General features: G+C 41.3%; 1 protein-coding gene across 3 annotated transcripts in view; it reads left to right on the forward strand.

The window, feature by feature from the left end:
• The window catches only part of RTTN (rotatin), a 107,789-nt gene that overhangs the window by 21,450 nt on the left and 69,202 nt on the right, over positions 1 to 17,137 (forward strand). For all 3 annotated transcript variants that reach the window (XM_081205516.1, XM_081205517.1, XM_081205515.1), the window contains exons 18-28: positions 692 to 866; positions 2,387 to 2,486; positions 3,827 to 3,915; positions 5,346 to 5,463; positions 6,570 to 6,666; positions 8,508 to 8,576; positions 9,096 to 9,284; positions 10,365 to 10,604; positions 11,485 to 11,629; positions 12,741 to 12,895; positions 14,282 to 14,501. In XM_081205516.1, coding sequence (XP_081061642.1) covers positions 692 to 866; positions 2,387 to 2,486; positions 3,827 to 3,915; positions 5,346 to 5,463; positions 6,570 to 6,666; positions 8,508 to 8,576; positions 9,096 to 9,284; positions 10,365 to 10,604; positions 11,485 to 11,629; positions 12,741 to 12,895; positions 14,282 to 14,501 — 1,597 coding nt within the window. The remainder of the gene's footprint in view (positions 1 to 691; positions 867 to 2,386; positions 2,487 to 3,826; positions 3,916 to 5,345; positions 5,464 to 6,569; positions 6,667 to 8,507; positions 8,577 to 9,095; positions 9,285 to 10,364; positions 10,605 to 11,484; positions 11,630 to 12,740; positions 12,896 to 14,281; positions 14,502 to 17,137) is intronic.

Consider the following 17,137-nt stretch of genomic DNA (forward strand, 5'->3'; position numbering starts at 1 on the left):
ATCTGAAGGAAGGATTGCTCAGACATTAGTAAGCTGCAGTAGGAAAAATAATAAAACCAACTTGTAGAACATGACAGTTGCATTTAGAGTAAGTCTTATCAGCGTTGAATGATAGCTGGTCAGTGCAGTTTCCTCTTTCCCCCCAGAAATCATCATTTGGTTGGTTCTTTATATATTCAAACACTACTTCAGCCCAGTGTGGTATAAGATATTGGAGAAGTTCAAATAGCAGGTGTACTGAAAACATTGCATCCTATTTAGAAGGGGATGGGGACTGAACACCAAGCATTTCTGCATATATGTGTCTACTTTAAAAGTTCAGGGCATTGGGTATAAACTGAAGAGCAGGAAATGTTTTTTTAATAACTTTTTAAATTGGTTTTTCACAATTTATATAAACACAAACAATACACAATACAAACAAACAAACACATAAACAAACATGTATAATTTCAAATCCTTTTTTCTTAAACCTTACTTCCCCGACTTCCCCGTACCTCCCCTTTCTGCATCCCAATTTCCAAATTTGTTTCAGCAAATCCTCCCCCTTGATTTTATCTAATTTTCCCTTGTTCTTTTCTTTTACTTAATCTTTTACAGCTGTAATCCCCTTTTTTCTATAACCTCAACATTTTAGCACTCTGGAAATGTTTTCTAGGGAAAATTCAAAGCATACATTTTATTTCCTCAGAGTCCGTTCCACGGCGCTCAAACACTTGATGTTTCATCTTACGACTGAAGAAGAGGCAACCCTGAGGCACCCACTACCACAGAGTAGTGTCCTTTCAAGCATCCCTAACTTACTTATTGTGGAAAAGACTGTTGAACTCAAGCTGGGAGATTCAGCAAGAGAGTCAGTATTTAAGGTGAACAAAGGAGCCTTTTAACAGAGATTGCTAGCATTGAACTGGAGCTGTATCCCCCAATGCAAGAGGGTTCTAGTGTTGAAGATGCTGTTGAAAATATTCTGTGCCAGCGTTGAGGAGAAGCGTGGGTTTCCTGGTAGTCACTGTGACCTGAGGGACGTGACTGATCCAGAGGAAAATGATAGCTATGGAAAGGAGGGAAAGGAACAGGTTAGAGGAGAGAACAAGCTGTGGGGTGAAAGAATCTGCTGTCATGGGGTCCTACAGAGATCGAACAGACTGAACGAAGCATGGAACAGCCTGAGTGCGAAAGAGATCCAGGGAGACTGTGTAAGCAATTTAAAAAAATTGGGTTCCTGAGGCAGAAGGTCAGTCAACTGGCACTTGTTGAGGGAAACTTCAGGTAATGCTAACCAATGAAATATGTTAGTCCATGTTTCTAACTTCAGTCTGTTTGGGTGGTCTTAAAGGTGAAGGTTCTGAGCCAAGTGGGGCAAAGTGTCCTTAGTCCAGATCATATCTGGGAATCAGTGACAATTTTCCTATGTACAAAGCAGGGGTAAAGGAGTTTCTTAAGGAATGTCCATAGTTATTGATAAGGCAGTGTGAGTTGAGAAAAAAAAGAGGCTTTTGTTTTCACCATGGTTAATTAATGACCAAGCGTAGGATCGTGCTTGTCTTGGCAGCTGGCAAAGAGATCAGGTGCAGAATTAGGCACTGGTATCCACCTGGGATTCTTGTACTTTTTATATTACATTGTGTGTAAATTTACTTCCAATGGGGCCCCAAGCACAGCAAAACGTACACCCACGTTGTACAGTTTGCCTGTAGAGCAAAGCTAAAGAAGGAGTTTGTGGCATATGCAGAAACGAACTCCTTGGCATCAGTACTTTTAAGAGCAGGTATGGACAACCTTGCACTGCTCTGGTTCGCCAGAAGCAGCTTAGTCATGCTGGCCACATGACCCAGAAGCTGTCTGCGGACAAACGCCGGCTCCCTTGGCCTATAGAGCAAGATGAGCGCGCAACCCCGAGTCATTTGCGACTGGACCTAACGATCAGGGGTACCTTTACCTTTACGGACAACCTTTGTCCTTCCAGATGTTGCTGAGCAACAACTTCCATTAGCCCTAGCAAGCGTGGCCAATGGCCAGGGATTATGGGAGTTGTAGTTCAGCAGCATCTGGCAGGCGAAACGTTCACCACATTTTAGGGACTTTGTAAGACCTCTTGTCCTCAAATTGCTGTGCAGTCAGCCCCAACCAGTGTAGCCACTGATCAGGAATGATAGAAGTTGGAGTCCAACAACAGGTTCCCTTGCCCCTAGTATAAAATACGCTAAATTGATATTGTGCTTTAGCCCAAAGGATCCCCTCTAGCCACTTAACATAAGGCAGAATGAAGCAACATCAAATCAAATAACCCTTATACGATTGAGCTGAAGGTGTCTCTGCCCCTGATGGGATTACGAAGGCAAATATTTTTCCAGATAGATAATGGTATGTATCATTTTATTTTTAGGCTGAGACTGTTGAAAAGCTGTATGATATCTTTACCTCGGACACAATTGATCTAGTTTTGAGGAAGTCAGCAGCTGAGCAGCTAGCTGTAATTATGCAAGGTAAAGTGTTTTTCCTACATACTTTTACCAGCAGTAGTTCACAGAGTTACTTCCTCCTTGGGAGTAGTTTGGCATAATGTTTTAGGATGGATGCTCCATCTAACCCCTTTTGAGATAATCTTGTGACCTGGATTGATTATTTCATGAATGATTTATTCTGACAATTGTAATAGGTATGCACCCCATCGACTGATATTATTTATTTATTTTTTTAAAAAGCCTGCAGGCTTACAATCTAATAGACAGGGGACAATAGCAAAAAGGATGTGGAGGGAGCAAGAAAACAAGCGAATTCAGACACTACGGAAGCAATTGTAACTTAGGTTATGGAGGGGTGGAGCTGCAGATCCACTACCACATCCCAAACCCTGCCAGTTCACACTGATCAGGGCAGAGGATGTGTGGGGTGGTTTCCTGTAGTTTTTTTTGCTAGCAGCTCTGAGCTGATGTAACTGAGGGGCCCAAACTGCATAAAGGTGCCACATCCTTCCCTGAAACACCCTATGGTCGTACTTTCTGATTGTTACGGCTGGTGGGGCATTCAACAATGGTAGCTTTCTGCCCATCTGGCCAAAGCTGAGATTTCCATTGTGGCCTTTCCTTCAACTAGTGGTACTTGTCTTACCTGAAAGAGTCTAATTAGGGAGGTAAAATGGCATCAAGCATGGGACTGGGAGCAAGAGTGCAATTCTAACTCATTGTAAAATTTACACACATTTTTGTGGCTCAGGTAGAATACTCAGTTGTGGGAAGGGAGGGATAAGGAGCCAAGGTTGGTCCTAGCCGAGCTGAAACCTTAAACATGGCTTTGTTGCAATTGAGTGTTCCCCTCACTGTGAGTAGCAACTAATGAAATGGGATACCTCTTATAACGATGATGCCATGTTGTACATTTTGCGTGGCCCAGAGCAGGGGCTGCCAACATGGCACCCACAGGTCCCCTCCCCCACCAAAATGAGACTGTTGTGGGCAGTAGACTAGGTTGCAGTGATGTCCTTGGTTGCAGTGGTTGTTTGGTGTTCACACAGTTTGCAAATGTGCTGCTGGATCCCCAAAAGTTGGTGACTGTTGACTCATAGATATAAACTAGAGGCAGGGAGTAATAGCAGTAGAGGCAAGGCTTCTGTTTTCAGTGGAATCATAAGGTTATCATAACAGCCAATTTTAGCTTAATGATTGCAGGGAAGAGGCACACTTTCAGGGTGTCCTGGGTTTTACTTTTTGAAATATGGCAACCCACAAGTGTCTTCAAAACATGGTGCTCAATTATTAGTACATGTGTATAACACATGTGCCCAGCATTTGAGTCCTGCTAATTTCTGTCTTATTCCCCTTTCTAGATTCTAAAATGCATGAAATCATCAAAAAGATGGGTGTCATAGACAAAATACTTTCATACTTTGCTGAATGTGTTGACCAGGATGGCAAGGTAAAACAGAATGACAACAGGATGTGATTTTTTTCAGCCTCCACTTTCCATCTCAAATTACTGTATGTTCAATAAAAAGCATTTCATATAAGAATTAAATACTTTAAAAATGCAGTTGTAAAAATAGGCAATTGAACACCCCGCTTTTTAGTATTTCCACTGGATGAGCAAAACTAATTGAGTTATTTGGCTCTTACCTTAACATAGTGATTAAGCACATGCAATTCAGTGGAAGATATCTTTTAACTTCCTGTTCTTTAAACCTGTTATCATCAGTCTGTATGTAACAACAAAAAAATAACCAATGACCATAGTTCTGAATCTAGGGAAAGAGACTTGCAATTTAAGAATTCACAATAGTTTTATCAAATAACTTTCTAGGTTTGTGCCTTCAATATTCTTGGTGGGCAATTTTTTTTGATCTGATAAAAATACTATTTAGACTTTGATTAGGTATAGCTGGGAAATAAGTATTTTGAAGAATGTTCATTTTTGGCTTTGGCATATAGTAGAAGAAGAAACGCTATGTTTGTAATCCTTGGGCGCTAAACCATGCACAAAACAGCAAAAATACAATGAAATCCTGCTTAATGCAATCCAGTTAAACATAATCTAATAAAAAATCAGACATAAACAGTCTGCAAAGTCTCAGTAACAGGTTTTCTTTTTCTGGTGTGGTCACTAGCCACAGTGTGCTTTCCTCCCTCTTTATGTGAAGGGAGAACTTTAAAAGTTTTGTCTTGCAATTTTGAACAAACCATGGGTTCCTTTTTCCTCAAAATATGGGAAAGTATTTTGTGGTTTGCATGAGTCACAGATAGTTATCAGAACCAGGATATGAATGTGAACCGTGGTTTAGGATTATGGGTTAATTGCACCAGTGATATATGAGGCTTCTATCCATTCAGATTTACAAACGTCCTTGTTTTGAGTGGAGCCAAGTGTAAAGGTATGAGTAGTCTTACTTCATCCTTGTAATATTCCACCCAAGATGTTACTGCTGAACCAGGTTATGCCTGCTTTCTGCCCTGTGATTGAGACACATCCCAGTTGCGGAGACTTGCCACCACAGCAAGAGATAATGCATTCTATATTTCCATCTTTATTAGCCTTTGTGAGTGTTACAGAGAGATGAAAATGCCCTAAGGATGAAAAGATGAAAGACATGTTGTGAACTTGTTCCATTCCATTTATACCTTTACACCTGAATATTCAAACATGAGTTTAAAAATGGTCATTGGTCCTCTAGGCCTGGGACAATGGACCTGTATATTAAAAGAAAAGTGAAAAATTAGGGCTTATGTAGGCTTTTTGAATTCTTTTTAAGTTTCCAGGGAAGCAGAGAGGGTTGGGGAAAAAGAGAGAAGGTACGCAGAGTGCCGGATGGCATAATGCATCGCTGTTAACGAAACATTTTCTGGCTTTGGCAGGTTATGGGGTGTATGATGTTGCCATGTCTTACCTTGTTACGGAAACTTACATATGCAGATCCAGCAAAGCGGCTCTCCCTGGCCAACCAGCCATCTGTCTTGCTGGTGTTATTTAGAGGTAACTTTACAGAATTATAGCTAAAAACTGTGCATAGCCTTGTCGGTCCATTAATGGGGGATATGCAAAAGCCACAAGAGGGTAGGATTTTTACCAGAGTGTAGCATTTTATTTATTCAGTTAGAGGCTTAAATGTCCAACAGCACATTGTTGCTTCAGATATTAAGGCTAGGACGGCCCCAAAGGCTTACTTTTAAACTAGTTTTTAATGAATTACATAGAATCGATTTAGCGTGTTAAGTGGATCCGTTTCTTTTTAAAAAAATCTGTTTCTGTCATACAGCACAATCTTACACGTCAGAGATGGGGAACTTGTGGAACCTCCAGATGTTGGGCTACAGCCCCCATTAGCCAGTTGTCAGGGAACCGTAGCCCTCTAAGTGTTGGGACTATGGGTTCCCCATTCCTGCTACACATGTTTGTTTGGAAACAAATTATTCTGTTTTAAAGGGACTTGCTCCTTAGTCCTTAGGACTGCAGCCTCTGTTTCCTTCAAAGAATACTGTAATTTAAGTACCAGTTTCTCATATACTCATTGAATGGTTTTTGATTACTGGAATTCAACTCCATTGGTCTTGTAAATAAATTGCTGCCTCCTGATTCATTTGACCCCAGAAACACTGGCCACGATTACCAATGGTCTGGAATTCCAAAACTCTGTCAACAATTTTGAGCTGATTCACTATGTTCTGAGGTTGCTGATTCACTGTTGTGAACCTCAGATTAAACATCTGAATAGGTAATCAGCCCTTGGAGAAATGCTATTTCTAAATGCTGTTTCGTTTTAGCATTTTCTTTCCAAAAACTTTAAAGATGTATTTATTACTTCGCCTGCAGCTATATATAATGAATTAATATTTCTAGTACTTCTTGGAGATGGATTACTTTTAAAAAGCAAATCCAAACTTGGCAGTTCTACTGTAATTAGTAGTTTTAAGGCTGCAATTCTTTGCACGCTTAACAGGGAGTAAATCTCATTGAACAATGGGACTTGCTTCTGAGTAGAGATGCATGGGATTGTGTTGTCAGCAGACTTGAATATTTGTATAACCCCGTGGTCATGCTGCTTGGAGAAATATTTTAAATTCTTTTTGTTCTGTTCTTAGTTTGCTTGTTATTCCAAGATTATGGTGCTGTCATGAGTGAAGCAGCCGCAGTGCTTTGTCTACTACTGTTTGATGAGGCATCAAGAAAAGAGATGTGGTAGGTGGATTTATAGTGACTGCTTTTATGTTCCTTTATTTTTCTACCAAGCAAAATACAGTGGTACCTCGGGTTACATATGCTTCAGGTTACATACGCTTCAGGTTACAGACTCCGCTAACCCAGAAATAGTACCATGGGTTAAGAACTTTGCTTCAGGATGAGAACAGAAATCATGCTCTGGCGGCACAGCAGCAGCAGGAGGCCCCATTAGCTAAAGTGGTGCTTCAGGTTAAAAACAGTTTCAGGTTAAGAATGGACCTCTGGAATGAATTAAGTACTTAACCCGAGGTACCACTGTATTTGTTCTCCCTGTTCCAGCAAAGTTAAATGTAAATTACAAGCAAGAACTGAGCAATATTTGACCCGTTGGTCTAATTAGGCTCATCAAGTCATGAAGATTGGCCCACCCGGCCGTTTGGGGCAAACCACATCCAGTTTATTGCACCTTATGTTTGATATGATGCCAGGCGTGTCAGAAAGCTTGAAACTTCACACTGCAGCTCTAGAGAGTCCCCTGATACTCTGAAGAAGATATTTGAGGAGCCTAGTGGCTATAAAGCAAAGACTGCAGGGAGCCACATCTCTTTGCCCTTCTGTTGGTAGGGAAGTCCTATGAGTGGAACTTTTCTCACAGGATGCTCCTGCTGGTTGGAGCTTTGTTAGCATCTAAGCCCATTAATTTTGGAAGCCTAATGCCAGTAAGTTCTCTTAAGGTTTTAGTCCACGGCCCACTAAGTGTTTTGCCCAAATGAACTGAAATGTTTGGCAGGCTTTAACCAAAATAGCCTTATAGTGAGATTTTTTTTAAAGGCCATTGTAATCAATTTCAGAATTGAAACACATGCCCAATGTTTCGATACTACACTAGCAGTTAATGCATTAACAGAACTTTTAGTAGCTTAATACATATTGGAGTTTGATCTCAAAGGTCAAATGCATTGTTAGGGATAATGTGTTGTGAATTTTTAAGGTGCACAAGCCCTTTTCGACTAATGTTTTGATTTATTAAACAATTAATGGTAAACAACTTTAGAGCCATCTAAACCAGGCATAGGCAAACTCGGCCCTCCAGATGTTTTGGGACCACAACTCCCATCATCCCTAGCTAACAGGACCAGTGGTCAGGGATGATGGGAGTTGAAGTCCCAAAGCATCTGGAGGACCGAGTTTGCCTATGCCTGATCTAAACTTTCCATTTTTAAAGAGTATTTTATGCTCTTTTTCAGTAAAATAAATTTGTTTTGCACTCATGCACACACACACTTTCTCAAAAGGGGTTGGTATATTTTGCTTGGTTTTCAGAAGTAAAATGTTTTAAAAGTGAATGGTTTTTTTAAAACTGCGCCCGGGGCTGCAGTTCTGCTGGTGCAATTGACTTCCATCTATGCAACAGAGCTTCCTCTCCTGCCCCCTCCAGCTCCCTGGGTGCCCTCCAAAACCAGCTCTGGAGAGTTGGGAAAGTGCTAATGGGAGAAGAGTAAAGCACCTGCAATTTTGGCAGTGTGGATCAGCACACTGTGAGTTTATGCTAAACTAAGGCCTTTGTGTCATATCACAATGTTTAATGCATTAGTGTAAGTGACAGGGCAGTTAATTACCGTTTTTTTTTTTTTTTTTGCACCATAACACTCACTTTTTTCCTCCTAGAAAGTAAGGGGAAATGTCTGTGCGTGTTATGGAGGGAATGCCTACGGGTGGCATGCCTACGGATTTTCCTCCTCTAAAAACTATGTGCGTGTTATGGTCGGGTGCGTGTTATAGAGCGAAAAATACGGTAATTGATTAACCCATGGAGTGCTTCTTTAATACAGCTATCTTCCTTGTTTTCTTTTTCGTAGGGCCGATACTTTTCCCTGTGACTCTTACAGCATTCTTCCCTTTAGTTTGCCTGTTTCTGTTGTTAGACGGTAAGTCTCTCTTCTCTGCATCTTTAAGAAAGTTGTATCCCTGGTGTTGTGGAGTGCCCCATCAAGAAGTGCCATCAACAGACCACTTCCTAGGGAAGCCACTTCATATGCACATCATGAAAGGTGTGAATATTCTCATACTGAAGCATTCTTCAGCTGATGAAATAAGTAGCAGCAAGGTCTTCAGAGTGTATCTTCAGGAATTGCAATATGCAATTTTTGTATTCTACTCTAAGTCGCTTCTAAGCTAGGGCCTAGCAAATGATATAGGATCATTTTAACACCACAGTGTTGCGGAAGCAAAGCAAATGTGGGCCCTTCAGTCCCTTGGATAGGAGACCACAGCAGATTGTGTGTAAGACTGGGATAACATTATAACAAAAAGAAAACCTAAAGTTTCTTTTAAGCTATATACATGCAGATTAACAGTTATTGCCAGAAGATTAGCAGATTTATTAAGTTTTCAGATGATAAAGAACTATTTTAACTTTTGCCATACCCCCCCTTCTCTCCTTAAAGGTATCATCTTCCTGTCAGAGTCAAAGCTCATCATGCTGTGAGCCCCAATTCAGTGGTGTTACCATTTCCTTGTGAACTCTGGGCCTCGAAACCGGTGTCAGACATGCTTAAAATGGCTTGGAACTTGTCTTGGTTCCATGGAGTGGATAATTTACTGAAACTCACTGATTATGAGACAGGAACCAAAGAGTAAGCTATTCACCTTCATTGAAAATCCCCTCTTGAATCCCCTCATGTGCTAGAATTTGGAACAGGAAGACTATTTTGGGTGAAGAATTGGGTGACAACTGGAATTTGTTGGTGTCTCCTCCAGCACTGTATGGTCTTGTCCTCTTTCCATTGACTGTAAATGTAAGGAGAGCAAAATTGGGTTAACTCTGGATGCTGCTTCTAGTTAGAATGTGTGATTAGTACAATGACTGTGGGAGTCAAAGTTGTGGGAAGCACATAAGTACTTAAGAAGAGCTCTGCTGGATCAGATTGAAGGCCCATGTAGCATTCTGTTCTCACAGTAGCCAACCAGTTGCCCCCGAGAAACCCCATGTTCATGACATTAGTGCAGTCGCTCTCAATCAGCCATTAGCTCAACCAAACCTGTCTACCAGCCATCCCAACTGTCTAGCCTGCCTTTTGCATACTTTTTCCAAATAGGGGAAATTAGTGGTAAAGTCTTCCTACAGCAGAGCCACTTGTGTTGAAAGTATGGATTGTCCCACAAATGTCGTAGGAGTGTCCATTAAGGCTAGAGAGAAACATAGAGATATAGTTGCCAAAGCTTTCCCATATCAGTTCCTTAAAGACAAGATCTCTGCCATCCAAAGGTCTCTCTACTAACACCGTCGCACAATGGGATAAGTTTGGGAAATGGAAGGAGAACACTAGAGAGGCAATTGATGGGACAGGTCACCAAGCCTGATTCCAAATCCAGTTTGATTCAGTCCTTGTAAATTAGTTTGACTTGAGATTCAGATAGAGGATGGGGGTGCTTGAGTGCTATAATTAATTATATATCCTGGGATCTCCCAAAGAAGATACTGAATACTTCTGTGAAATACTACTTTATTAATACTAGCCAATAAATGAAATGTATTTTCAGTGATAGATCTCTTAAAACAAGACACATGCTGCCCAAAGTTTCAAATCAAGAAAAAATAATTGGATCAAAGCCAATTTGATCAGAGAAGACAAAATGTTTGTTTTGCTTCATTCAGTAGTCTCTTGTAAAAAAAGAAATCCTCAACAATCAGCTGATTTCCTTTTTCATTTCAGATTTCCAGACACATTAAAGCTCTCCTCGGAGGATATTATTACCCTGAAGATAACTCATGCAACCAGTGGGCTGCAAGATTGTCTTAATTCCATCATTCGAGCAGTGTCCCACAGGGAAGTTCGGGCCGCCGTCACGAGAATGAATTTTTACATTCTGAATGACAGGCTGGCATTAATCTGCAGCAGTGGCCCTTGTGGGGCCACTTTGAAGTGCTTGGCTTGGCAAACAGCATTAAGCAGGTCAGTGTGTAAGTGCAAGGTGCATAACTGGCTACAAAGCCGCCTGTCACAGTAGATTTGGCTTTGAAAGTTTCAAAGATATCCAGACTCTTTGGAGTCCTTCTAAGCATTTGGCACTGGAATAAATATCCTTTAAAGTGGTAAACCCATCTGTGTTTAGCAGCAAGCGGAGGGGGAGATTCATAGCCTGACTAAGGATAGAATGAGGCACATGCGACTGAGTCACAGTCCTCTTTCTCTGCCCATAATATCTACTATTAAAAAATAGTAATCAGCTGCCCCCACATCTGACAAATTCCCCCCAGCTAATGAATTCCGTTTCATTGGCTGCTTTCTCATCCCTGTACAGTACTAACCTAATCAGAGCCCCCGGCAGATAATTGGAGCTCAGCTTGCATTAATGGCTTGGGCTGAGCAGTGAGTGGCTTGCCCCTTTTCTCCTTCCCCCTTCAACCTTGTGCCCCTCCTGCCAGCCTGCTGGACGCAAGTAGATCCTTGGGCAGTTAGATGGTTGTTGTTGTTGGTGTCTCCAGGTCTGTCTGTCAGTGCACATAGCGGTATCTCACAGAGACAGTGGGATAGAACATGAAATGAGAAAGAAGACAAAGGGGTGGATGGTTTGCTTTCTCCTCTGCTAAACTGTCACATGAATGGCATGAAATTTTGAAACTGCAGCTCATAATGCGTCAAAACGAGTTTTAACATTTGCATGCCGGCATTTCGTGCTGAGCATTTTCACTTACCATCTGTATGTTACTGCTAGCTTTCTTCACATATCTGAGTGTATCTTTATAATTCAAGCCTGAAAGATGGAATGGGGAATATCAGTCAAAGCTTATGATACACCTGTGATAATGCTAAATTCTTGCTTACACTGAAGGTTTCTTCAGGTGCTTCCAGCTTCTTCAGAGGATGAGAAACTCTTGATTGACATTGTATGTTTCCTAAACAAGTTTCTTAAGGAACAGAAGATTATGTCAGATGTAGAACATCTAAAATGGATCCTGGATGTAATCCTAAAGCATGTAAGACTCTGACTAACAACTGATTTTTTTAATTGGGGAGCAGGCAGAACAATCCAACCTTCCTAATCTACTACACTGGAGGGAGTTTAGATGAGATAGAGATGTCTGTCTTTATATACTTCTGAAACAAGGCATGTCATCAAGGGCAGTGGAACTCACCTGGCTAACAATCTGCTGGATCCTCAGCTGGTCCAGCCACCAGCATATTTCCGGACTTCAATGGCACAGTTTAATTTTCTAACAAGTTACACATGGTGACCAGCGCAGTGCTAGAGACAAACATTCTCAGGTTTGAAAGGTGCCTGGCATCTCCAGATGAAGCTGGAAAAGATCAGGTAACAGTGGCGTGAAATGCCTCTATGGTACACCTTGAGAATTTGCCTGCACTTGGCTGGAGGGACCAATAGTCTGACTTGGTCTAAGGCAACTTCTTTCATTCATCTGGTTCAAACAGCAGGAAAGAGAGAAGCTCAGTAGCAGGTGACATCACCTGGCTTCCCTTTGCTGAGTGTCTCTGCTGGTAAGCAATAGAGGAACTGGTGGGGAGCTTGGATGGTGCAGATACAGCAGCAAAGCCATTCTGTTGCTCAGGCTGCACAATCGTATTCTACAAAACAGTCCCAACACAGATACAAATTAGGGGACAGAGTGCATATGCCCAGCAACAAAATGTTGCAGTTTTAAGTTCTGGGGAAATATGATATGTGTACTATAGAATTGGCAAGATACTTGAGCATCTTGCAGTGAATGAGTAACAGAAAAGTTTTTATATCATAAAAAGAAGATCTCTTTCCCCCACCCCAAATAAGATACCTGTTGTGTCAGGAAAGTGATGTCCCTAGAAGCTGTTCCAGGTGATAAGCCACTCTAATCCTCTCTGTCTGTGCCAGGAGTCTTGCCACCTTCTAGTTATTTGAAATTTATGCCTTACTGGAAATGGAACAACTTTAATTATTCCTCAGTTTGTTTTGGACAGTTCATTATCACTATTTTCTTTAGGTAAAACATAGTTTGAAATGCTCCTCTGTATGACAGTCCGATTCCCCAGCTCTGGTGCAGAATAAATAATGAAATACCTGCTCTGATAACATTTCACTGATCTTCTCTGCAGAATCCAAAGTCTCTACTCGATCTTGTAGTGCAGCCAGAATCCCAGCAACAAGATGAAATAGATGACCTAAAGACTGCTGTCAGGCAACAACTGCAGAAAGAATTGATTGCTTTCTTGAATACACTTCTGCTCAGCTTCATGTCTGCTACTGACAGGTACAGCATAAAAGAGTTATCCATAAGACATTTTATTCTTAAAAACATTGTTGCTATATAGCATGGAGAGGTAGTTTAATATATCAGGTGTTGGTCATGCTGCATGGAATGTGACCCCCCCCCCACATTTGGTTTCTTTTCCCAAAATTCTGTTAGGGCCAGTTTTCATGTTTACTGGAAGGTTACATGTTTGTGAAGAAGAGTATTTGGCATGCATGCAGGATCCACCTTGACCTGTTGAGATGCTTGGGATGTGGGGGGAAGAAGAGACCCCAAAGCATTTTATGAAATGTGCAGTCACTTCCCATGGCCAGCTGGGCCTAAGTACTGACCTGCATGAACTGGGAGTGACCCCTAAAACACATCCAACACATTTCTGCTGCTGCTGCCTGCCTGATTTCTGCTTTGGATTCACTTTATTCTGGTCCTCCATCAAGGTCCATTAGACTGGCAGGTATCATTTCAGTGGTGACCCCACTTGAAGCAGCCCTGATTTTTTTTTCCTATTTAGCTTTGTGTTGTGCTGACTTTTAATGTATGCTGGTTGTTTGCTACTGCTGCTTTTTATTATTTCTGTTCTGTTTTGATTCTTTGTAAGCCATATTTTGAGGGTTTCTCACACTGAAGAGCAAGGTGTATCTTGGTTACATAAATAAGTTTTGTCAGCTGTTTCTGATCTTTCCATTGAGGAACCCTGGGGTTCTCTGGAACCTCAGGTTGAAAACTGTTGGCCTGAACTGATGATTTAGGGGCCAGAGCTTTGATGAAAAGTAAGAAAGACTTTTTGAACTTGGCCAATATGTTTGCAGTCAACTGCATGCCTTAAGGCTCACAGGCAGGATGATGTCCTGACGAAACTGAAGATTGGACAGTAAGGTGTCTGCTCATGACTATTAGAAGGAAGAGCGCGCCAATGTGTTGGCTTGTAATATTCTTGTAGCACTTAAGCACCTTCTGCGTGAATGCAAGCTACAGAACTCTTGTTTTGTGGTCTGCTTTTTCTCCTCTTCTCCCACTGTTTGCAAGTAGGAGTTATTATTTGTGAATCAGTACATACATTACTTAATGCCAGGGCTGAAGCTCTGGAGATTTTGCAGCCATGTATTGGCTGGACATCTCTCCAGCTTCTTCAAGCATTTTCTCAGTTATAGTGAGGTCCCTGTTATATCCAGCAACATAAAATGCCACAATATGGTGAGGCTTTCATAGTCTGCCATCATTCATATCTACCTCCTTTGCATGCCCCCTTTATTCTTCTAGTACATTAGTGTATCTGAACTTAAGTTATATGAACTATAGATTTAAACAGTCACTGTTGCTATCCAGTGAGTAAACTAATTAATTAATATATAATGCTAGAACCTTGAATCTTACATTTCGTTGCAGGAAAGACCTAGAGCTTACTGGCTATTTCCGAACAGAACTTGCTCTTAAACTTCTGCAGTATTTACGAGTAACAGATGCCCCCCATTTCTATGGATTACCTTCTCTGGAAAGAACATTAAGAGGCATGGTTCATGTCACTGCACTCCCAGGCTGGAGTTCGTACTCTGTTACAATGGAGCCATTCGCCATTTGTAAGAAATACTTAGCAGGGCTTCTTGAGGTTAGTGAATTATGAATACAGATCTCAATGCGACCAATAAGCAGAATGCAGTGGGTTGGATCCATAATGCCCTTTCCACAAATGGAAGGGCTGCTTCTGTTTGTGGCAGCAAGTAAGATCCAGTAGATGCTCCCACTCAAGTCCTTCAGAGCGGCTTTACTGGAAGCTCAAGAGGAAGGATTGATTTTATGACCAACACCCCCTCCTCAACACATGTTCAGTGGGTTTACGCTGTAAGCAAAGTTTTGCTCACGGGAAGCCTGGATCCAAGCCTATGCGTTAACGTCTATTTTTTTTTTTACTAATGGATGAAGAAGAAGAAGAAGAGTTTGGATTTGATATCCCGCCTTTCACTCCCCTTCAGGAGTCTCAAAGCGGCTAACAGTCTCCTTTCCCTTCCTCCCTCACAACAAACACTCTGTGAGGTGAGTGGGGCTGAGAGACTTCAGAGAAGTGTGACTGGCCCAAGGTCACCCAGCAGCTGCATGTGGAGGAGCGGAGACGCGAACCCGGTTCCCCAGATTACGTGACTACCGCTCTTAACCACTACGGAACTTCTAAAAATACTGTTATATAATCATAGCTTATAATGATTACATAGGAGGCTGCTGCTTTGTTCCTTTGGAAGCAATAAATCCCTGGCTTAGTGTGACATCCAGGCACAGGATCATGGGTTATTTTCCTCCCCATGAAACTCCCCACACTGTAAAGCTATTGGGAAAGTATGTGTTCATTCAAAAAGGCATCAGTGCAGCAAGTATTGCAAGATAAGATGTAGAACTTGATGAAGTGGGGCTAGGGAGAAAAACCAGAGGATGGACTGTGAACTCTTGGCAGGAAAGATACCAACAGGCAAGGAAGTTTTGCAAGCTAGAAGAACTACAATTGCCATCACCCACCTGCTCACCCACAAACAGCACTGATGGGACAACTTTTGAATGAACTCGTTTATATTTACATTTGTTGCTTAGTTGTTTAGTCGTGTCTGACTCTTCGTGACCCCATGGACCAGAGCACGCCAGGCACTCCTGTCTTCCATTGCCTCCTGCAGTTTGGTTAAACTCATGCTGGTGGCTTCGACAACGCTGTCCAACCATCTTGTCCTCTGCCATCCCCTTCTCCTTGTGCCCTCCATCTTTCCCAACATCAGTGTCTTTTCCAGGGAGTCTTCTCTTCTCATGAGGTGGCCAAAGTATTGGAGCCTCAGCTTCAGGATCTGTCCTTCCAGTGAGCACTCAGGGCTGATTTCCTTAAGAATGGATAGGTTTTATCTTCTTGCAGTCCATATTGACATACTGTTCAGCAAAGAATATTTCATTTCATTATACAATAAAGCTGTTAGGTTTCATTTGAAAGACGATAGATAAACCCATGGATAAGAAGCAATAAAAGCTGGTTGTAGCTTCCTTTTGATGTCTTTTTGCCACAGCAGTTCTTCTGGCATTTAAAGCTAGGCAGAAGTTTGTAAGTAATGCAATAGAATAAAGCATGTGGGCTTCCTTAGTCTTTTAGGTCTCCAAACTCTTTTGGAGGTTTTCATTATGAAGCAAGAGTTCCTTTAGGTCAAAAATGTTGCCATTACTGTCATTATGTAACAAACATGTTAATGTTTTTTGATAATCTGTTGTGGTAAAATGGGGAAGAAGTGGGAGTTTAAATCTGATTTTGGATTCTATGTCACTTTGATGTATAAATAAAATATTATTTAATAGACTTCTGCTTTTCTTTCTAAATTCAGCTCTTAAAATGTCATTGTTGGCTAATAACAGGGCTGTTTCTAGAAAGGGCTGGCCTTTTACGTAATTGTTAGCACCGAACGGAGTGCAGATGTAGAAGTCCTGCTGATGGCTGATTACATAAATTAAAAATGGGATGGGATGCCGTGATGCATCTCTAATTGGTGACTAAATCAGATGAGATCTCAGTGTAGAGTGGCTTCTGAAATTGGAGCCATTTAATTGAGGGGTGGTTTTTTTTTTGTCTGCTTTGTATTTCTTTCAAAGAAAGCTAGTAGCTCTTACACAGCTTCCCATCTGAAATGGTCACTGAACAGATGGTGACTGCTTCTGCTTTTGTACTACAGGCTTTTAATCTCTTTAAAAGCAGATTTGTGTGTTTACTTTGCATATCCCCAAAATGACAAAAATTAATGAGCGTCTCTGTATTATATTTGTACAATCCACAAATAGTCTAAAAATTATTGAAACCCTAAATTACTTAGTGCAGTGTGTGTGATGCCGAGCTAGAAATGAAACAACCGGATTTTGTCATGAGAATAACCTTCTAGTCTCTTGCCGAAGTATCTAGCCAAGAAGCAATATCAAACTTCTCATAAGAAATATAGATTTGAAGTGCAGTACTCCTACACTAAACATATGTAGTTCACTCTTCCCATAACTAGCAACAGAATTGTAGTCTTTATCTTGCCAGAACCTTACATACTGCTTCATTATGTTTGTGCCCAAGACAGCCATAGATATCGTAATATTATCTGACTTAGGTAATAGATTTCCCTACCCCCTGCATATGCTGACCTTACTTTGTTACAATTCTGCTTCTTTTGGTGGAGACTTGTTGAATGTAATAGTAAGATGGGGGAATTACCGATCCAGAAGAAAGAGATAGATGATAAGAGA

Source organism: Podarcis bocagei, assembly GCF_964188305.1.
Source record: "Podarcis bocagei genome assembly, chromosome: 8".
Lineage (NCBI taxonomy): Eukaryota > Metazoa > Chordata > Lepidosauria > Squamata > Lacertidae > Podarcis > Podarcis bocagei.